The sequence below is a fragment of the Aethalodelphis obliquidens genome, unplaced genomic scaffold (genome assembly GCF_003676395.1).
Source record: "Aethalodelphis obliquidens isolate GAN/ISIS:26980383/991018 unplaced genomic scaffold, ASM367639v1 scaffold25, whole genome shotgun sequence".
Lineage (NCBI taxonomy): Eukaryota > Metazoa > Chordata > Mammalia > Artiodactyla > Delphinidae > Aethalodelphis > Aethalodelphis obliquidens.
In genome coordinates, this window is record NW_020837969.1 from 33,351,253 (window position 1) to 33,373,294 (window position 22,042).

The following is a 22,042-nucleotide window of genomic DNA, read 5'->3' on the forward strand; positions in this document are numbered from 1 at the left end:
TTCCCTATTATTATTATTTAGTGGTTACTCTAGGAATTATATAATACGTATACAACTTTTTACAGCCTATTTATATCAATATTTTATCACTTCAATTGGCATGTAGAAACCTTACCACGGTATTGGTCTCCTCACCCCCACCATTTATGCTATAGCTGTCTTATATATTACCTATACTTACATTGAAAACCCCATCAGACAATTTTTTTGCATTCAACCACCAAACATATTTTAAAGAACTCAAGAATAGTAGTCTATTACATTTACCAAGAGATTTACTATTTTTGTTACTTTTCTTTCATTCCTGATGTTCCAAGTTTCCTTCTGGTATAATTTTCCTTTTGCCTGAAGAAATTTCTTTCAGCAGTTCTTTTAGATTAGTTCTGCTGGTTGCAAATCCTGTTTAGTTTTCCTCAGCTGAGAAGGTCTTTATTTCATCTTCATTCCTGAAAGATGTTTTCGCTGGATATAGAATTCTGAGTTTACAGTTCTTTCAGCACTTGAGAAATGTCACTTCCTGTCATTAGAATGGTCGTTCACCTACATGTCATCTCTCTCTGGCTGCTTGCAAAATTTTTGTCTTTAGTAATTTGATTTTGATGTGTCTGGCCATGGATGTCTTTGGATTTACCCTATTTGCTCAGCTTCTTGAATCTGTAGGTGTCACCAAACTTGGGATATCTTCAGCCATTACTTCTTCAAACATTTTTTCAGCCCTTTCTCTTCTGTGGGATTCTCAATGCAAGAATGTTAGACCTTTTGTTATTGTCCCGAAGGTGCCGTTTGTTCTTTTTTTTTTCTTTCTTTTTCCTTTTTTTCCCTCTGTTGGTCAGATTAGATCATTTCTATTAATCTGTCTTCAAATTCACTGACTTTTTTTCTCTTGTCATCTCCATTCTACTATTGAACCAATCCAATGAGTTTTTTGTTTTGGTTATTATATTTCTCAGTTCTAGACATGGGCATTGGAAGGGCTGCAGCCTCTGAATTATTGTGAAGCGATGGGGAGTTACCCGAAACCCACTGGTAAGTTGAAACACCAGATGTGGATGGCTGTGGCTCACGACAGGAACTGAAGACACTGAGAGATGCTGAGGTGCGTGCGTGTGCTTTGTGCGTTCCTACGCAGCGCGGCTCAGCTGGGTGCATTTTTCCGCATTCACCTAGTGTTTTTCCAGGATGAAGTTACGCATAAACAAACGTGGACGTCTAGCACGGGCACCCCCGGGGGCCTGTAAAAGCACAGAGCGCTGGCCCCAGCCCCGCCTGGGATGGAGCCCAGAATGCGCACTCCTGACAAGTTCCCTGGAGCCGTGAAGCGTCGGCACCTGGTCTGAGGACCGCCCTTTGGAAGCACGGCCTTGCGCTGAGCGGGAGCTTTCTGCTGCGTCTAGATCGTACAAGTCCTCTCCGCACCGGCACCGGCACCTGCACCCGGCTGCGCGTCCGGACTAAACACGTCACCGCCCTCACGCGCTGGCAGAGAAGCAGCCGCCACAGGAGCCGGCCGGGTGCGCCGGCGCTGCTTCCGGATGCGCTCCGACACCGGCTTTGCGTTCCGGCGACCGATCTCCGGGTGCGCGGCGGCGGGAGGACGACACTAGGGCGCACCCTCGCGCTGGTCCTGCTGGGCGCGCTTCCGGCCGCGCAGGCGCAGGAGGCCGCGAGCCAGACCGGGAACCGGGACTGCAGGTAGGGGCGGCGGGCCGGGGGAGGGGTCGGCAGGTAGGGGCGGCGGGCGGGCGCGGGGGTAGCTGGGCCGCGTCTTGCCCGGCGCCCGAGCTGGACTTGAGCCGACGGACACGCCGCCGGGACAGGCTTCAGGTCCTGCCTCTGTTGGTGCCGCGCTGCCACCGCCTCCAGGTCTGGAATCGTCTGCTGCCCCTTTTTAAAAAGCAGGGTTTAGCCGTGTTCTTTGGTGGTCTTGTCTTCTCCACCCTTGCTTGACCTTTACTATAGAACCTTAAGGCTAAGCAGGCATCAGGAATATTTAAAATAATTAATGTACCTGTGCTTTGTTGGCAAAATGGGATTCTAACCAAAATTGTATGGGCGGGGGGGGCGGGCACTAATTCATCATTTCTTCTCTGGTTGGTTGTGTAAATTATTCTGTAGCTGGTAAAAACCAATTTTGTTCCATTGCTTTTCTTTTTAAATTAAGCTGTGAGTGTATAGCAGTGGGAACCACTTTTTTCCTGTTGCCAGTTTTTTCTTGTTGTCAGAAATCCTTTGTGTCTAAACAGTGCCTGAATTTCTCCTACCCACCTGGACCTTTAATCGTTATTTCTTAATTTGTAGAAGCTTTCAGTGTCGTTTTGCTTATTTCTGGGCGAGAACATTTCCTCAGCCATACAGCCTCTTCCCTAACTCTGGGCAACATACTACAGAAATATGCCTTTAAAAGAAAAAGGAGGGGACTTCCCTGGTGGTCCAGTAGTAGAGAATCCTCCTTACAATGCAGGGGATGCGGGTTCGATCCCTGGTCAGGGAACTAAGATCCCACATGCCACGGGGCAACTAAGCCCGCACACCACAGCTGGAGAGCCTTCTTGCCGCAAAGTGCAAAGCCCACACGCCCTGGAGCCTGGGCACCACAACTAGAAAGACGCCCGCAGCCACAATGAAAGATCCTGCATGCCACAACTAAGACCCGATGCAGCCAAAAACAAATTAAGTAAATAATAAATCTTTAAAAAAAAGACCATAAGGTGATGGAGTGGGTGAATGACTTCTTTAAGAAGTGGGTGGGACTTCCCTGATGGCACAGTGGTTAAGAATCTGCCAGCCAACGCAGGGGACACGGGTTCGAGCCCTGGTCTGGGAAGATCCCACATGCCGCAGAGTAACTAAGCCCACATGCCACAACTACTGAGCCCCTGCTCCGCAACAAGGGAAGCCACCACAGTGAGAAGCCCGGGCATTGCAACGAAGAGTAGCCCCTGCTCGCCACAACTAGATAAAGCCCGTGTGCAGCAATGAAAACCCAACGCAGCCAAAAATAAATAAAATGATTTTTTAAAAAAAGACCCTGTGTAAACCTTCCACATGTACACAGGAAGTGTGTGCAAACCTGAATCACCAGCTGCGGTATAGTCAATCCAAAAGAGCGAAGTAGAGCGTCATGTATCTGCTTCGATAAACCTCAAAAACATAATGCTGGGCTTTTAAAAAAGCAAGTCGTAAGAGGACTTTGTGTCCTGCATCCCTGATACAGAGGGATTCTACGCCATTTTATATGAGGGACTTGAGCATCCGCAGATGTTGGTTTTCACACGGGGTCCTGGAACCAATCCCCTGCGGTTACTGAGGGACGAACAGTACAACACTGCTTGTATTAATATAAAGTTTGAAAACATACGTGTATTATGTGTTGTTATTTATGGGCACATACTCATGTGGTGAGAATAAAAAGCATGCATGGAAATTATTAAAGTTCAGCTTGCACCCCCACGTCACGTGTGTTAACACAGATGTCTGGGCTCCACCTCAGAGTTTCTGGTGCAGTAGGTGTGGGGCAAGGACTTAAGAACCTGCATTTCTCAGAAGTTCCAGGTGGTGCTGCGGCAGGTACAGGGACCACAGTTTGAGAACTACTGACATACCAGCTTGAGGATGGGGACTGTTTCTTGGGATGGAGCAGAATAGGACTGCGAGGGGCCCCTGGCTCCAACCATGTTTGTAATAGGTTATTTCTTTAACAAGGGGATGCAGTATTACTTGACAAAGCTGGATGGGTGCTCATGATCTTACGTTTTAACTTTCTTTATGCTTGAAACATTTCAGGAAAGAAAAAAGATCCTAGTCGGTGAGGAAAATGGATTGGAAAAGAGAAAGCAGTGGGAGAGTGCGTAGGAAAGCGTTGCAGAAGCCCAGGAAGGTGATGCTTAGACCAGGGCGGGGGAACGGGGGCGGGGGGATCGGGTGTGAGCAGATTTGGGAGCTTTGCAGAGACAAGTGACTGTCGGTGGTGACTGGTTGGTCTAGTGGCTACGGGGAGGGAAGAATCAAGTCACCTGGTTGTGTGCCCGTCACAGAGGGGAACCCTGTGGAGTGGGCATGCTGGCGACCGGAGAGACAGAATTCAGGTATGGATGTTGCAGACCTTGAGGGGCCAACTGAGCGAAGTGTAGGGGAAAGAGCCAGGCCACAGAAGAGACCTGAAACAATCGGCGTGTACACAGCCGCCAGAGCCACATGCGGGGACGAGACTGCGTGGAAGGCGTGGAATGGAAGGGGGGCCCACGACATCCAGAGGGATGCCGTCACCTAAGCTGGGCTGGCTGGCTGCTCCCCGCCACCCATTCTTGTACAGCCTGTGAGCTGAGGATGCGTTTCACTTTTTTAAATGTTGGGGGGAATATCAAAAGAACATGTGGCATGTGAAATTCGAATCTCAGCTTCCATGAACACAGTTTTGTTGGGGCACAGTCATGCTCGCTCACTTGTGTAGCATGGCCTGGCTGCTGCTGACAACGAGATGAAATAACTCTGACAGTTACCTGGTCGCTCGGCACCACTGCTTCTCACCCCGCACATCACGGTGCCGTGGCCACTCGATTCCCGCTTCCGGCCCCTAAACCTGAACATTTGCTGTCTGATCCTTTACAGAAAATAGTTCTCTGCTCCCTGACCTCAGGTCTAAGTTGACACACTCTTGGTCACTTTAAATGCTACAGAGGAGAGATGGCCGTGGTTTTGCCCATTTCTTTAAGGTCACCTTCTAAGAATCAGGCGTCGGTGGAAGAAGCTCAAGAGACCGTGAGGCCTGAGTGGTGAACGTCGTCATCATGTCCACAGGAGTCCTGGAAGATGCCTGGAGGGAGAGAGGTGGAGAGAAAGATGTGGGCCCGGAATCTCGGTGAGGAAGGTGAGCAGACAACTCCCTGCAGCATTGCTGGACGTTGCTGACAGGACTCAGGTGGCGGGTGAGCATGTGGCATCGTCTCGAGAAAGGAGCTGTTAAATGAGGCTGGAGCAGTCGAGTAGAGCCAGGGTCTCTCGAGCACCTCGTCATGACGGCAGGGATGAGCAAAGCAGCGTGTTCTGTTCTCATTAGGAAGAGTACACTGACCCGTAGAAGGGTCCATTACTTCTAAAATTCCCTGCTCAGCAGAAGAGTGTCACTCCTGACCCTTCACCTGCAGCCTTGTCACTGGAAGAATACAGTTGTCACTCACTGAGATTGTGAACACTGAAAACAGCAGATTTGAGGGGAAGAGTTGAGTTTGGGAAGTTTTTTTTTTTTTTTTTTAAAGGTTTCCCTTTTTTTTTTTTTTTTTAGATGTTGGGGGTAGGAGTTTATTAATTAATTTATTTATTTTTGCTGTGTTGGGTCTTGGTTTCTGTGTGAGGGCTTTCTCTAGTTGTGGCAAGCAGGGGCCACTCTTCATCGCGGTGCGCAGGCCTCTCACTATCGCAGCCTCTCTTGTTGTGGAGCACAGGCTCCAGACGCGCAGGCTCAGTAATTGTGGCTCACGGGCCTAGTTGCTCCGCGGCATGTGGGATCCTCCCAGACCAGGGCTCGAACCTGTGTCCCCTGCATTGGCAGGCAGATTCTCAACCACTGCACCACCAGGGAAGCCCGGGAAGTATTTTTATATTTTAATGTTGAGATTTTATATATACATACAAATACATACCACGTCTTCTTTATCCATTCCTCTGTCGATTGACACTTAGGTTGCTTCCATGTCTATTTATATGGTAGATAGAGCTGCAGTCAGCATTGGGGTGCATGTAACTTTTCGAATTAGTGGGGTTTTTTTTTTGCTGAATATATACCCACAAGTGGGATTGCTGGATTATATGGTAGTTCTAATTTTAGTTTTTTGAGGGGCCTTCACACTGTTCTCCATAGTGGCTGCACCAATTTACATTCCCACCAACAGTGCAGGAGGGTTCCCTTTTCTCCACACCCTCTCCAGCATTTATTGTCTCTTGTCTTTTTGATGATGGCCATTCTGACAGGTGTGAGGTGATATCTCATTATGGTTTTAATTTGCATTTCTGATGATTAACAATGCTGAGCATCTTTTCATATGTTGGCCGTTCATATTGTCTTTGGAAAAATGTCTATTCAGGTTTTCTGATCACTCAGCCATAAGAAGGAATGAAATTCTGCTATTTGTAACAACATGGATGGACCTAGAGAGTATTATGCTTAGTGAAATAAGTCAGAGAAAGACTAATACCGTATGATGTCACTTATATGTGGAATCTAAAAATAAAACCAACAAATGTATATAGCAAAACAGAAACAGACATAGAGAACAAACCAGTGGTTACCAGTGGGGAGAGGGAAGAGAGGGGGCAAGATAGAGGTATGGGATTAAGAGTTACAAACTCCTATGTATAGAATAGGTAAGCAACAAGGATAATTGTACGGCACAGGGAATACAGCCATTGTTTTGTAATACAGTAAGTCCCCTACACATGAACCTTCAAGTTGCGAGCCTTCAAAGATGCGAACCTATGTTCCATCATCGTCAGGCGTGAGTGAAATGGCAGCTTGCCCTCCGTCTCCTATTGCTGACAATCCTTCAGCTCTGCCATCTCCCACCTTCTCTCCCTCCTCCAGTCAGTAACTCTTCTTGCCTATTCACTCGATGCCAGCCCCTGTGTGCCAGCTGTTGTACTGGACTACTGTACTTTTCAGGGTACTCTACTGTAAGATTAAAAATGTTTTCTGTATTTTTTGTGTTTGTTTTTTATGTATTATTTGTGTGAAAAGTATTATAAACCTATTACAGTACAGTGCTATAGCCGACTGTGTGAGTTTGGTACCTAGGCTAACTTTGTTGGACTTAACGAACACTGCCTTGGAATGGAACTCGTTCGTAGGTAGTGGACTTGCTGTCGCTTTAGATGGAATATAATCTAGAAAAATACTGAGTCACTATGTTGTACACCTGAAACTAATACAATATTGTAAATCAACTATAATTCAATTTAAAAATTAGGTTGAGATATATTTTACAGGCTGTAGATTTGCTATTTTAAAGTGTACAGTTAGTGATTTTTAGTATATTCACAAGGTTGTGCAACCGTCACCACTAATTCCAGAACATTTTCATCCAAAAAGAAATCCTGTCACATCAACTACCTCTCCCCATGTCCGCCTCCACCCAGGCCCTGGCAACCACTGATCTACTTGCTGTCTCTGGACTTCCCTGTTCTGGAGTTTTATATAAATGGAATCATATGCTATTTCCCTTAGTTAATTTTCCTGAGAATAATGTTTTCAGTGCATGTTGCAGCATGTATTAGTGCTTTATTCCTTTTAATGACTGAATACTATGTCATTGTGTGGACACATCACGTTCTGTTTATCCAGGCATCATCTGATGGACATTTAGGTTGCTTTCACTATTTGGCTGTTATGAATAATGCTGCTGTGAACATTCATGTACAAGTGTTTGCACGAATGTGTGTTTTCAGTTCTCTTGGGTAGATACCGAGCAGTAGATTTGGTGGTAACTCTGTGTTTAACCTTTGAGGACTTCAGACTGTTTTCCACAGTGGCTGCTCCATTTTGCATTGTCACCAGCAACGTATGAGGGTTTCCCATCCACACTTGTTACCACCTGGTTTTTTGATTATAGCCATCCTAGAGGATGTGAGGTGGGATCTTGTCGTTTTGGTGTGCGTTTCCCTGGTGACTATTAAAGTTGAGCATCTTTTCATGTGCCTGTTGGCCATCTGTATATCTTCTTTGGAGAAATGTCTGTTCAAGTCCTTTGCCCATTTTTAAATTGAGTTATTTGTCTTTTTATTGCAGAGGAGAAATATTATTTTTGAGTTGTCCACCAGACTCCAAGTAGAGGTGTCAGGAAGGCAGGTGTGGAGTTCTGGGGAGGCTGGGTCTGGGCTTCACACCTGGAGCTCAGCGGATGGTCATGGAGATCTCCCCACCCCGGGAACGAGGGTGGGGGCCAGGTCCCAGCCGCAAGTGGTTTCCTGGGAGCCGAGTGCAGAGCGTTTTCAGGAGGAGGGAGGGAGTGGTCAGCCAGCCAGGCCAGGTGCTGCCGAGGGGCCAGGCCTGCACGTTGGCTGTTGAGCTTTGGCACAGGGTCTGTGCCGTCAGTGGTGTCCCGTGTGCCCCAGTGCTGTGGTTAAGCCAGCGCACAGTGGTACAGCCACGTCGCTCGTCGGGGTAGTGATGCTCCCTGCGCGTGGCAACCAGCGTCCGCCCCAGGCACCCTGAGTGTCCCGCTCCCGATGTCCAGGTCCCTCCCCACCCTCCACCGAGGCAACCGGGTGGTAACGCCTGCCTCCACCCCGGGCCTCGCACCTGCTCCCAGACGGGAGCCCACTGGATGGCGAGCGCCCCTGCCTCACCGTGGTGCTCACCTGTGTGCCCGCCCGTCTCCCCCTGGTCGTGTTGCCTGCGTTCTCATCAGTGCTCGTTCTGGATTCCCACTGGGGCCTCCCACCCTGGGGCACCTTTCACACCTTTGCTTCTCAAAAACATCAGGGGGCTTTTGAGTACCTTGCAAGGAACATCCCAACCCCTCAGAGTCCCAGCCATACCCCGACCCCAGCTTCTCTCCTGTCCACCTCCTGCCCCAACCCCACTGGACTAACAAAGCCACAGTTTGCTTTCATCTTACTAACTGTTCAGTGCGTATCTACTCAGCGCAGACAGCTGCAGGGAGACAGAGACAAAGTCAGACCCAAGACTCCCTTCTGCTCGAAGCTGTAATAGGAAGCAACAATTCTGGGAGGGGCTGGCATCGAGCGTTTGGTGCAAGGCTGCTCTCAAACCCTCTCTGATCCTCACGGTGACCCTGAGGCCCGGGAGGCTGTGTCACCCTCAGTCCTTCCTGAAATAAGATGGACCGTGATACTCCCTGTTTCCCTGTTTTAGGAGCTTGCAGAAGCCAGCGCCATGGAGACGAGGCCCCAGGAGGGCAGGAAAGGGCCCCCGCCCAGGGACGTGCCCCCGGTGGTGGGACTGCTGCTGTCCATGGCCCTCATGAACGCCCTCCTCTACCTCTGCCTCGACTGGCTCTTCATCTCACCCCGGCGCTCCACGGAGGACCCCACGCGCTGTCCCTACGGCCACTTCAGGATGGGGCCGACGAGCAACTGCTCCCCGTGGCTGTCCTGCGAGCAGCTGAGGACAGAAGTGAGGCAGATGAAGCGTGTCGGGGAAGGAGCCGTGAAGAGAGTGAGTCCCTGGCTCACCGCCCGGGGCAGCGAGTGGCCCAGCGGGAGGGGGGCTGGCATCGTGTGGCCGCCAGTGCCTCCAGCTGGGACATTATCCTATAGAGGGAGGAGAAGGAAGGAAGCGGCTAGATGCACCAAGGAGCACTCTGCTTCGCTGTTGACAGTAATAGAAAACTAGAAGTCATAACTACAGGGCAACGGTTAAGTTATGGTCCAACCACTTGTAGAATATTCTACAGCCAGTAAGTGTAGTTAGGAACCCTCTGCGGCAACGTGCAAAAGCTCTCATTATGATAAGTAGAAAAGCAAAATAGAAAATTGTGCAATATGCAGTTTTCATCTGCAAGATTATATATGTAGAAAAATATTGAAATGATAGAAAGTGTGTTATGGTGAAGGAAGATTTGGGGCAGCTTTTTTCGTTCGTATTTTTCAAACTCTATAGTGGTATTATATTGATTAAAAATTTTTTATTTTAAAAAGAGAAAGCAAAGGGGCGAATTCAGTTCTCACGTAGAAGCTTCCAGAGCCCCGTCTCATGGGCTGCATTTCCGCAGTGGTTGCACTGAGACAGGGTGACTCCAGAAGCCAGTGAAGGGTGTTGAACAGGACAGACCCTCTGTGAGGACGCAGCGAGTGACGGCAGGGCTGCAGCTGGATAGACAGCTGCGTCCCTGAATGGGGAAAGGATTCACCTTGAAGGGGGGAGTCAGAGGGAAGAAGGGAGGGGAATTAATGTGAGGTGAAACCATGAAGCCAGGTGACGGGAAGGTAATGGGTTTCTTCAGATTCGCCCGCTCATTGTAGTGGGTGCTCATTGTAGTGGGTGCTGACCTCCACCCCGCCCCTCCTGGCGCCCCGACTTCAGTAACTCCTTGGGGCCTCGGTGGGCTGATCCCACTGCTGGGGGTGCAGCAGTGGACAGAACAAAGGCCCTTGAAGCCGGCTGGGGAGTCAGACAGTCAAGAAGACAAGAAACAGGTGCGTAGGAAGCTGTGTTAGTGACGTGCTCTGAGCCAGTGGGGCAAGGGAAGAGCCGCGGGCTTGTTACTCCAGGTGGTCAGAATGGTGTGGTACTTGGGGACAGTGACCCAGCAAGAAAGATGGGGACCAGCAGACGCCCCTGGGTGGGATGTGCCTGCTTGTCCAGGACCAGAGGCAGGATGCGAGGAAGGCGTCAGAGGTGAGGGTGCCCCAGGGGTGCTGGCCGCAGGCACCACCTCGGGCAGCGTGAGTGGAGGGGAGGACGGCTGGCCTGTGTGCAGAGCAGACCCGGCCGGGCTCGTGGGGAGTTTGGTGACAGGTGGCTACAGCTCGACATGAGTGTCAGCGCCGGACACGGTAAGAAATCAGTGGGTTCTGGTTGTATCTTAAAGGTGGGGACGGTAGGACGTCCCAGTAGCCTGGACGTGGGGTGTAAGGGAGGGGATGGCAGAGGCGCCCGGCTGGGGCAGCAGGGAGGACAGGGTCTGCGTCACCTGCTCGGGGAGGCCTTGTGAGTGTGTGAGGTGGCCATCCTGAGCCGTTTAGGTGGCCAGGCAGGGACACGGGCAGTCGGGTGTACGAGTCTGGCACTCGGGGGCGGGGATGGAGATTTGGGGGGTGTTGACAGCATTGGGCTAAGCGGTCACCAGGGAGGGGAGCAGTAGAGGACTCACAGCCAGGTAATTTCTGTCTCCTTCGGAGAGGGACCCTGAGGGCTGCCCGCTTGTTTCCATGCTGCTGTGCTCGCTCAGAACGTTTTTGGAATTGCTTTTTACCCTGAAGGGTGTTTTTGAGTAGCTTCGATGGTGGCAGATTATTGTTTGAGGACAGATTTGATTTTACGGAACCTCGCAGATGACACCCAGCCCACTAGATTCAACAATGTGGAATGTGGTTTGTTTGTTAAGGTAAAGGGCTGTTACACTGAGATTTTGTTTCTTTGGCTGAAACTTGCCCTTGGGTCACAGGTGTTCCGAGCGCAAGATGTCAGCTCCACTGGGAGCCCCATCTGTCCTGCCCCGTTGGGACCCCAGGGCCTGTGCATGGTCCGGCCCAGGGCAGTCCCCTGACACTCCGGGTAGGCACCTACTCCCACAATCCTGCTGCGGCCACCCCGCCTACGTGGGCATCCCTCCTCTCTGGCACCCGTTCTGGGGGCATAGTTTCTCAATAGGAATTTCTGTGACCAAAGTTCCTGACATCCCTGTCTGACCTCCACTCCGCCCTTCCTAGCGCCCCGGCTTCAGTAACTCCTCGGGGCCTCAGTGGGCTGATCCCACCCCCTTCTCCCTCTCTGACCCTCCCGCCTGTCTGCATTCTGACTCACCCAGCAGCAGATTCTGCTGCTGTGTCCTCGTCACTCTGGCGTAGACACTGGCAATGTCTCCCTGCATCTCTGTCTCCATCCTGCCTGGCGGGGAAAGCCCCACACCCGGTTGACGCCAGCTGTGTATCTGCACTTGGGCAGCTGTCCTGGAGGCAGAGAGGAACGTCACAACCCTGCCATTCCGGCACGACCACAAACCTCAGCACAGCCCAGGGGTCAGGCTCTTTTCCCTTAGCTACTTTTTCCTCCCATTCTCTGAGACAGACGTTTCCTTTAACAACCCCCTCGTTTCCTTAGACGTTTCCTTAGCTGGTGATCTTGCTACTAAGATGTTGTGAAAACAGAAGCCACCCAGAGGCCCTGTCCTCATCTGCCCACCCGACCTACAAACGTTCCAGCTCCGGGGTCGTCCCTGACTGCTCACAAGTTCCCTTTAAATGATTCCCCCTTCCCTACATCATTGCTCTTCCCCACTCTGAAGGTGGTCCCTACTGGCTACACACAAACGCTCGCGCTTTCAAAGAGAAAACCCTCTTCCCGTGATTCCCTGTTGCTTCCCCTCTGCTTCCTCCTCACCCATCCACCCTTCCATCCTCCTCCTGAGAGGCTCCCAAACACCAACCTCCAGGGAGACACTCTCACCCAGCTTCCCGCTGACCCCTGGCCAGATGTTGCTCTGCCTGCCTCTCACTTGACCTTTCCTGCAGCCCGGGCTCCTCGACTTGCTGGTTTTCCTCCCCTGGGCAGCCCTTCCTATTTACTCTCCCCTTGGCTTCTCCTGTTCGCTCTTCTTGCCTCAAGCAGCGGTTCTTAGCCCAGAGGCGAGGCTACTCCTCAGGGGACGTTTAGCAATGAGTAGAGACCCCCGTGTGGCTGTCACAGCTGGGCGTGGGGAGGTGACACGGGCGTCCAGTGGGCAGACACCAGGGGCGCTGCTGACCACCCTGCCATGCGGGGACGGCCCCATCCCCAGCAGGTGGCTGCGCGGCCCGAGGTGGCCCTGGTGCTGAGGCTGAGAAACCTTATTCCTCCCGGTGGCTTCCAGGGTCCCCTTCTTTTTCTTCTTGGGATGCACTCTTAGGTGATTTAATCTATCCATTGCTCTAAATGCATTTTATGGGCTGGCGACCCCCAGCTTGATACCTGTAGCCCGTCCCTCTCCCCTGAGCTGCAGGTCTGTGTATCCACCTGTACTTGACCTGTCTACTTGGAAGTCTCTTGAGAATCTAAGTGTGACCAAGGTGGAACTCCTGGTAATTTCCCCTCTGAAGCCCGTTCTTCCCCAGCCCTCCTGTCTCAGTAAATGCCAGCACTCCCCGCAGTGGCGCCGGCCAGACCAGGGAGTCAGCTTGCGTCCTCTCACCACCTCCCCCTGACTAGGCCAAGAGCAAGTTCCATCAGGTATGTTTTCAAAACATTTCCCAACTTGTTGGGTAACCCCTCTGTCCCTGGCCTTGGAACCGGCCTCCCTGCCCACCTGTGCCCTTCCCCAAGCCCCAGGCAGGCGTCTTGCAGACACACTTCAGACCACACATGTCCCTTCCTTAAAACCCACAGCATCCTTAGGAAAAACCCCAAACCCGGGCCCTACCTTCCTCCTAAACTCACCCAGACCAGTCTGGGTCCTCACCCCACCCTGCAGCCACCCTGCCCTTTCTTTTGTTCCTTGATCAGACAAGCCCTTTCTCACCTCGGGGCCTTTCCCAGCCTGAAATCTCTTCCTCCCCGTCTGCCCGACTCCTCATGTCCAGATCTCAGCTCAGATGTCACTTCTGAGAGGCTTTCCCTGACATCCCTCTCTAAACCCATCTCACCCCCTGCCGTGGACCCTCCCATCTGGCATCTGGTTTGTTGTCTTGTATAAATGCAAGCTTCATGAGGGCACAGACACCAGTTACCTGTGTGTCCTCAGCACCTAGCCCGTGGCTGGTTCATAGAGCAAGTCTAGCCCGTGGCAGGTTCATAGAGCAAATTTTAGGGGCCTGAACACAAAGGCTCATTGGCTGAATCCACATAAAATAAAATACTGGCTTATCTTTGACAGTTTCCTCACTATACAAGCACACCACCCTCCCCCCTTTCCCCAGGCTGTGTTTCTGGTTTGTGTTTGGAATTGCTGGGGCCACAGATCTTTTCCTGCAGCTGGTTTGGGGGCAAGGCCGACTGCACCCCTGCTTTTCCTTTTCTGCCCTTTGATTATGAACGCAGCACATCCAGCTCGGATGTTCGAAGGAGCTGGAGCCCAGGGTGAAGGCCCTTCACCTGCCCCTCCCCGCTGTCCCGTCTGACGCCTGCAGGTGACAGTGGGTTCAGCCCTTTTGGATTTTTAAACCCAAGATGACACTGAACGGACAGGTACGTTTTCTGCCAGCCGCTCAAGGACAGCAGCGGCCACGTCTCAGGGCTGCCTGTTTTCTGAACCACAGACTTGGGCAGCAGTGCTCGTGAGGAGGAAGGGCTGCAGTAGAACCGGTGCTTCCGGGGGCGGACACTCCACCGTGCTTTGCGGACACCAGGCACCATCCTGGCCACTCGTGTCCACCTGGGGGAGCGGAGGCGGTGTGGCCCCGTGCAGCATCTGTGTACTTAGCCGCGCAACCCTCCAGCAGAGTTTTCTTGGTTACGTGGTTTTTCCTTTAAAATTAAGGTATGGTACGTTAAAAAGCCATAACATTTGAGTTGGCTCCCATCAGAAGAATGGATTCAGCCCTTACTCTGTCGCCCTCTCGTTTTGTGTAACCCTTAGAAGGGCCGTGTGTGATCTGTTTTTACTGTGGAAGGCTGGCGGGAGCGCAGGTGTGGCATGAAATAGCAGCGTCCGCCCCTCGGTCTCCCCTGCAGGCTCCACCTCCTCATCCTCTTAGCCTTGGACTTTCCTCTGTGCTCACTGCCAGCGTGGCCTCGTCCAGCCCCGTATCTTTATCCCCTGAACGAACTCTGGACTTTTCTACCTCCTGCCTACCCCGCATCTTGGATGTTGAATGTCTTCTCAGGCTGAGTATGTCACAGACCATCCCCTTATCCGGCTCCTCCTTCACCGTCCCTATCACCCTAAGGACAACCCCATCCGTCCAGCTGCTTACACCACAACCCGGGAGGCATTCTTTGTTTTTGTATTTAATTTTTCTTTTATATTGGAGTCGAGTTGATATACAATGCTGTGTTAGCTTCAGATGTACAGCACAGTGAGTCAGTTATACATATACATGTATCCACTCTTTTTCAGATTCTTTTCCCATATAGGTCATTACAGAGTATTGAGTAGAGTTCCCTGTGCGACACAGCAGGTCCTTGTTGATTATCTGTCTTGTATATAGTAGTGTGTATATGTTCATCCCAAACTCCTAATTTATCCCTCCCCGCCCAGGTAGGCACCCTTGTCATCCTGCTTTCTCCACAGCCACGTTCAGTCCCTCAGCAAGTTGCAGTGTCTCCACACGCAGGAGAGACCTGGAATTTGGCCGCTCCTCGGCCCCCTCCCCGCCCAGGCCTCTGTGCCTGGTACCTGATTATCTCGGCAGCCTCCAGAGTGCGCTCTCTGCCTCCACACTTGCCCCTTCAGATGCTCTCACAGCAGCCAGCTCCTCCGTGTAGGGTGCCCTGTCTCACGCTAGTCCTTTCGGCGACTGAAGGCCTCTCCCAGCCTCTGCTCCCCTCCCCCTGCTCAGACATTGCAGCCCGTGGACATATCCCACCCCAGGGCCTTTACCCTGCTGTCCTCCCCGCCTGGGACATGGTCTCAGATGCCACATGGCTCCATGCTCCACCTCCTTCAGGCTCCTGTTCGAGCCTCACCCCAGTGAGAGCTTCCCCAAGCTAGTAAAGCTGTAAACCCTTCCCTGCTTAATTTTTCTCCAAAGCATGTTTTACCTTCTAATGTACTTTACACACTTCCTATTTATTTTCTCTCTTGTCCGCCTCCTGCACTAGAATGTAAATTTCATATGGGCAGGGATTTATTTCAGTTTTTTTAATTGAAATAAGTACTTGTTAAATGAATGAAGATAGATTTTACATTGTACTACAGAAGACCACATAAGCTAATTATCTTCTAAAATTTGTCTTTACATTTGTAATAAAGGATCACATGAATAATATATAAAGAACTAGATATTAATAAGCACAAAGCAAACAACCCTAGAGAAAATACTATGAAGGACAATGAACAGACTTTCCACAGAAGAAATACAGAAATGCCCAGAGGGTGAAAAGTGCTCAGTCTCATTAATCAGGGAAATACAGATTGGAACAGGAAAATGTTTTTCAACCATTAGATTGGCACAGATTACCAAGATTGGTAACGCCTAGTGTGGTTAAGGCTCTAGAACACAAGATTTATACACGATTGGTGAGAGTACATGTTGGTACTTTGAAGGGTCCTGATAGCACCTCGTCTTCATTCAGTGATGCATCTGCTTACCTAGCTTATAAAAACACTTGCACATGTGCACAGAGATGTAAATATAAGGCTATTCATTGCAGAATTGTTGTTACTAGGAAATAAATGGGAAATAGTTTAAATGTCTATCAAGTCTTTAAAAATAGATTACATAAGATCTTATTAAATGTTTATGTAAAATGATAGAGCTGTGTAGAAAAAAGAACCTAATCCATTCTGACAGCATCTGTTCCAAATTTTATGAATTTTTATTATATCATACTTTAGTTTTAAAAAAAAGAAATGATCATCTGTAAAACTGAAAATATACCAGTATAAGTAGTACACCCATACTATGAAATATTCTGCAGCTTTAAGAATGACCTAGATCTATATATACATTACGGAAAGATTTCTGAGGCATCTGTTAAATGAAAAAAGCCACCTGCAATATATTTGTCATATTCCCACTTTAAATAATAAACTCAATGCTATTTTATAAATGGACATTAATACATGTAAACGCATAGAGAAACTGGGAGGTTACCAGCCAGATAGTTAGCTAGTTTCCTTTGGGTTGGGAGTAAATGCAGAGGAAGGAGTTCTACTCCTTCTGTATTTGAACTTTTACCAAGAAAAGCATTCATGATTATTTTTATAACTAAAAAACAAAAGGTAAAGTTGGTTTCTGAGAAATGATTCTTAACCTTTAACTTGCAAATATGTAATATTGGAGGCTTCGGATATTTGTGAGAGATCCCAAAGACTATTACTACTTAATAATAAGTAGTATTTAATCTTTCATTTATCTGAGGCACAAAAATGGATTTGTCATAAACGAGGGTTCAGGAGGAAGTCACGAGGCCTGTAGCCGAACGTCTCCCGCGTTTCTTGTTGAATAAATGCGTAAACCGTGGCAGCTTCTCTAAAGTGATTACTGTTTTGTATGAAAAATGGGCCTGGACACCAAAGCCGTCTGCTAGTGCTGGTGCCGACCACGAGCAGGAGGGGAGCCCAAGGGAGTGATGGGCTTAACAGAAGCAGGGTTTTTGTTTTGTTTTGTTTTGTTTTGTTTTGCTTTACGGTATGCGGGCCTCTCACTGTTGTGGCCTCTCCCGCTGCGGAGCACAGGCTCCGGACGCGCAGGCTCAGCGGCCATGGCTCACGGGCCCAGCCGCTCCGTGGCATGTGGGAATCTTCCCGGCCCGGGGAACGAACCCGTGTCCCCGGCATCGGCAGGCGGACTCTCAACCACTGCGCCACCAGGAAAGCCCAGAAACAGGATTTTTATATTGGAGTCAGAGATCAAATACAGTGCTGGTGCAGATCTATGGAGAGAATAAAATGTGTTCTGTATAAAAATAAATAAAATATATATTCATGAAACTTACAGTGACTGTAGCAGCCAGAGAAATATGGCTTCTTAATAGAAATTATCCGTAGTGAAATTTCTCAAATTCGGGTTTTTGAGAAGGTCTTGAAAGATTTCTCTTTTGAATAAACGGTCAACAGCAGTTAAAGGGTTTTTCCATTAAGGAACCTCCCTTCTCAGGCCCAAAATAAATCTTCACAGTCCTCTAGCCCACCTCCATTTGAAATAATAGTTTTTAGTTCTTTAAAAAAATGTTTTAAAATATAAAAGTAATATATATTCATTCTGGAAAAGTTATACCAAAAGGTATGAAGGAAAAAAAAAAAGCATATAAAGAGAACAGCAAAAATCCTTCGATTCCTATGTAATTTTGCCTTGTTTTATGCAGTTAGAACAATGGTATGAAAACACTTTGTATCCTTTTCATTTGTAACGTGACTTTTATCTGTGAAAACCCTATCAGGGTCTGCATTTTGCTGAGCCCTGTAACCTTCCTTGAGTGGTCCTGCATAACCGGACTGCTCCCCGATTTTTGATGGATGGATAGCTTCCAGTTATGCTTTTATAAATAATGCCAGATTTTTATTCTTAGAGCTTTTTAGGTATTTCAGATTGTTGCCTTAGATAGATTGTAGATTTTAATGTTAAAGGCTCTTGATAAATATGCCCCAAGTTGCTTTCGTAAGCTTTATTTTAACAATGAAGAAGAGGAAGCCAGAGGGACACAGCCCACGGGGTCAGGAGCCACCTGGTGCGGTGGAGTCCTGACCCGGATCCTGTTGTCTCTTCTGCAACCTTCTGCCTTCCCTTTGGGGACTCGAGCAGAAGATCAGTGGTTCTTATTTCTTTTTTTTTCCATACCACTTTATTTATTTATCTGTTTATTTATCTATGTATGTATGTATGTATCTATCTATCTATCTAAGCCGCAGAGCTCACAGATCTTAGTTCCCTGACCAGGGATTGAACCCCGGGCCCATGACAGTGAAAGTGCAGAGTCCTAACCACTGGACTGCCAGGGAATTCCCCTGTGGTTCTTCTTTGCCAGCTGATAGAAATGGGAATCCAAGGCTGTGTGGTACAGCGGCTCCTCTGCCAGCTGTGTGCCAGGACAGCAGGTCCAGTGTGTGCCACTTCAGCTCCTGCTGTTACAGCTGAAGTCACAAAACCACGGACCGTGTAAAAATGTATTCCTTACGTAGAGTCGTTCCTGTTTGTGGTTTGCTCTGACACCTTTTAAAGCGAATGGTGGCGTTGTGTGTGATGGGCTGGCTGGGCTCCGTCCCTGTGTGGGGTTTTCCAGCTCTCCACTCACCACTTTTCCAGCCTTCTCCCGCCCCGCCCCCGCTTTGTGCTGCCCTGATTTGGTCTGTCTGCCACTCCCTGCCTTTGTTCATGCCGTCCCCTCTCCTGGGAGTGCCCCCCATTCTCCACAGCTGGCCTGCGAGCCCCGTCATCCCACAGACCAGCTTCCAGGACATTCCCGCGGGCTCTCCAGACAGCCCTCAGCACCCGGACCAGCTGCCCAGCCTCCTCCGCGCTGGGCCTTCGCCCTGACAGGGCATTTGCCTCACCCGGCATCTGGTCCTGCTTATGAGCAAGTCTTTGGAACAGGCTGTGCCTCGCTAATGTCTGTGTCCTCTGCACCACGTCTGACACTGAGAGGCATTTGCCGTGTTGCTTCCTGGCTCACCAGCTGACAAGGGTTCCGGGTTGACGTTCTCTGTGGCTGTGTTCCAGGTGTTTCTGTCCGAGTGGAAGGAACGCAAGGTGGCTTTGTCGCGGCTCACCAGGCTGGAGGTAAGAGACGACTTCCTGCACGGACTGCGGATGCTGAAGTCGTTGCAGAGTGAGCACGTTGTCACGCTGCTGGGCTACTGTGAGGATGACAACAGCATCCTCACCGAGTACCACCCCTTAGGCTCCCTGAGCAGCCTGGAGGCGACGCTGAACCTCTCCAAGTACCGAAGCACGAACACATGGCAGCACAGGCTGCAGCTGGCCCTGGGCTACGTGGCCATCATCGACTTCCTGCACCGTAGCCCCCTGGGCACGCTGGTCATGTGCGACTCCAGCGACCTGCCCAAGACGCTGTCCCAGTACCTGCTGACCGCCAACTTCAGCATCGTGCTCAACGACCTGGACGCCCTGCCCCTGGTGAACCGCAGCACCGGGGCCCTGGTGAAGTGTGGCCACCGGGAGCTTCGCGGGGACTTCGTGGCCCCAGAGCAGCTGTGGCCCTACGGAGAGGACGTGCCTTTTCACGACGACCTCATGCCCGCGTATGACGAGAAGATCGACATCTGGAAGATTCCAGACGTCTCCAGTTTCCTTCTGGGGCACGTAGAAGGGAGCGACATGGTCCGATTCCACTTGTTTGATATTCACAAGGCGTGTAAGAGCCAGACGCCTGCAGAGAGACCCACCGCTCAGGACGTCCTGGACACTTACCAGAAGGTTTTGAATCTACTCAGAGACACCGCGACATCTCAGACAAGAGAGATGCTGTAAAAACCAGTGCAGTCGGTGAGGTATGTGAGTCAAGGATCGGATGGAAGAGTTACAGTGGTTCCGCTCTGATGGTGAGGTTTTTGCTGCTTTGACCCGTGGTTCTTCCATCCGTGTGCACAAGTGAGCGGCTCCCTATCCTGGCCACCTGGCAGGAGTTACTAAGCCAGAGCAAACCAGGCTTGATGGGAGCCTGGCTTCAGGCGAAGGTGCAAAGAAGCAGCGAGTCTGGCCAGTATCTGAAGGAAGTAACAAAAATGGAGCTACAAAGAGGCTTCCCTAACACCTAAATGTGTAAGCTTGTAAGAAATGTATGTAGAGAGGTTTTTAAATTGCAGTGTACGGAAGAAACAAGCAGTAGTACTCGCTTTTTTAGGTGAGTATTGCGGTGTATTTCACTGGTACTGATGAGGCATCTCTACCATTTCAAATGATTGCTCTGTGAAGCTCCCGGGCCGTTCCCTTCCCAGCGAGCTTGCACGTTCTTTGAAATTTTGAATGGATAAGGAACGTTTAAAATATCAAGTATGATGGAGATTATGTTACTGCCTTGGATGGTGCTTGTGAAATTCCTACTTACCTTCCAGCTGGATTTTCTGTGTCCAAAATTAATTATTGTGAACATTTTATATCAACAGTATCTGTCACTCATTACTGGAAGGTGTCAAGCCCTTCCACTTGAGCTGCATGATTGAATCCTTCAAATAGCTCTTTCCTTGGTCACTGTCATCCTTGTTTGCAGGGGATGATGGATTTGGTGCAGTCATCATCACCAGTAAGGGGGTTAAAGCTGACTGAGGGGCAGAGATGCTGTGCAGCCGGCTGCCTGCCCCTGGCTTGCACAGGCCTCACAGTCACTGGAGTCACAGGGAGCTGGGCCCTGACCCACAGGCTCTGACTCAGTCTCTCTGGGTGGAGTCTGAGAGTTTGCATTTCTCACTGGTTTCCAGGTGATTCTGGTGCTGCCAGTCTGGGGACCACATTTCGAGAACCACTGTGCTTAACTGTCAGGGAGGGCAACCCAGGCAGTGGGATAAGGGGTATTGTCAGTATTATCCCTATTCTACTGCCTGTGGTTGATCAGGTCCTGTGGGTCCTATGGTTCGTCGGAGAACACGCTTTCCCAGAGTATATTAACTGCTACTTTCTGTTATAAAAATGCTGCCAGAACCCACTAGGACGGCTGTAATCAGAAGGATGGACAATAACAAGTGTTGGTGAGGATGTAGAGAACTGGAACCATCATACACTGCTGGTGGGAATGTCAAGTGTTCCAGCTGCTTTGGAAAACAGTCTGGCAGTTCCTCAAAAAGTTAAAATAGAGTTACCATGACCCAGCAGTTCCCCTCCCCAGTATTTAACTGAGAGAATTGAAAACATGGCCATAAAAGAACTTGTACATGAATGTTCATAGCAGCATTATTCGTGAGAGACAAAAGGTGAAAATAACCCAAATGTCCATCCACTGGTGAATAGATAAAGAAAACAAAGAAAATGTGGTCCATCCATTCCATGAGGTGTTGTTCAGCCATAAAAAGGAAAGAAGTACTGATACATGCTCCGACATGGATGAATATGCTAAGTGAAAGAAGCTGTCACAAAAGACCACATTTGTATGATTTCATTTATATGAAATGTCCAGAATCGACAAACCCATAGACATAGAAAGTAAATCAGTAGTTTCTAGAGGCTGGCAGGGGCCTGGGGTTGAAGAATGGGGAGTGCTTGCTTGTGGGTACAGGGTTTCTTTGGGGGTGATGAAAATGTCCAGAAATTATGCAGTGGTGATGGTTGCACAACTCTGAATATACTAGGTAACACTAAATTGTACAAAAAGGGAAAATTCTATGGTATGTGAATTATATCTCAATAAAGCTGGAAACCCCCCCCCCACCTCTGCCACAAGACCATGTACCTCTTAAGACCCTTTTCACTTGATGTAGTAGTTACTGTGTGGAGTTGCTGATTTGAAATTACCCTATTCATGTTGTAATTCTGGTTTGAGGGTTTTCTTGGTTTGGTGACTTTGCATTGGGAGCAAAACATTGTTTCAAATGAATTTGTTTTTAAATATTGATAATAGAGCTAAAATGAACAGCATGGTGTAAGGGAGGGGATGCTGTCAGGATCAGAAGACCTGAGTTATCATCCCAGCTCTGCCTCTGACTCATGTGTGGCCTCAGACAAACCCATTTCTAAATGAGAGAGTTGGTGGGTGAGAGGCATTTCCAACTTCTGCTCTGCCTCTGAGTTCTCCCTGATGCTTTACCATGCCAGTGCCAGACACCAAACTGGCCCTGGCCCT

At 49.5% G+C, this 22,042-nt stretch overlaps 1 protein-coding gene and 1 long non-coding RNA gene across 10 annotated transcripts; both read left to right on the forward strand.

Moving 5' to 3' along the window:
- Positions 1-1,586: 1,586 nt before the first annotated feature.
- POMK (protein O-mannose kinase) lies at positions 1,587-21,200 on the forward strand. 9 transcript variants are annotated; one of them, XM_027122966.1, is made up of 6 exons: positions 1,673-1,692; positions 3,784-3,877; positions 4,798-4,867; positions 8,867-9,169; positions 18,970-19,029; positions 19,151-21,200. In XM_027122966.1, exons 2-6 carry the CDS (start codon positions 3,815-3,817, stop codon positions 19,738-19,740), a joined length of 1,086 nt encoding a protein of 361 aa, XP_026978767.1. In that variant the 5' UTR covers positions 1,673-1,692; positions 3,784-3,814; the 3' UTR covers positions 19,741-21,200. The 9 variants fall into 9 exon arrangements, 8 of the variants coding, with proteins under 8 accessions (XP_026978773.1, XP_026978767.1, XP_026978772.1 ...); XM_027122968.1 differs by lacking the exon at positions 1,673-1,692 and adding an exon at positions 1,840-1,863; XR_003436298.1 differs by lacking the exons at positions 1,673-1,692; positions 3,784-3,877 and adding an exon at positions 3,957-4,085 and having other exon boundaries at positions 18,970-19,811; positions 20,896-21,200.
- Positions 10,281-14,183, forward strand: LOC113628919 (uncharacterized). The gene is made up of 2 exons (XR_003436299.1): positions 10,281-11,694; positions 11,777-14,183. It is a non-coding gene; the product is annotated as an uncharacterized LOC113628919 (long non-coding RNA).
- Positions 21,201-22,042: the final 842 nt, after the last annotated feature.

Coding starts and splice junctions, on each gene's coding strand:
- POMK (XM_027122965.1), top strand. CDS start 4,057: ATGCTGGCGACCGGAGAGACAGAATTCAG. Junction 4,086..4,797: donor ACCGGAGAGACAGAATTCAG/GTATGGATGTTG, acceptor TCATGTCCACAG/GAGTCCTGGAAGATGCCTGG. Junction 9,170..18,969: donor GGGAAGGAGCCGTGAAGAGA/GTGAGTCCCTGG, acceptor GCTGTGTTCCAG/GTGTTTCTGTCCGAGTGGAA.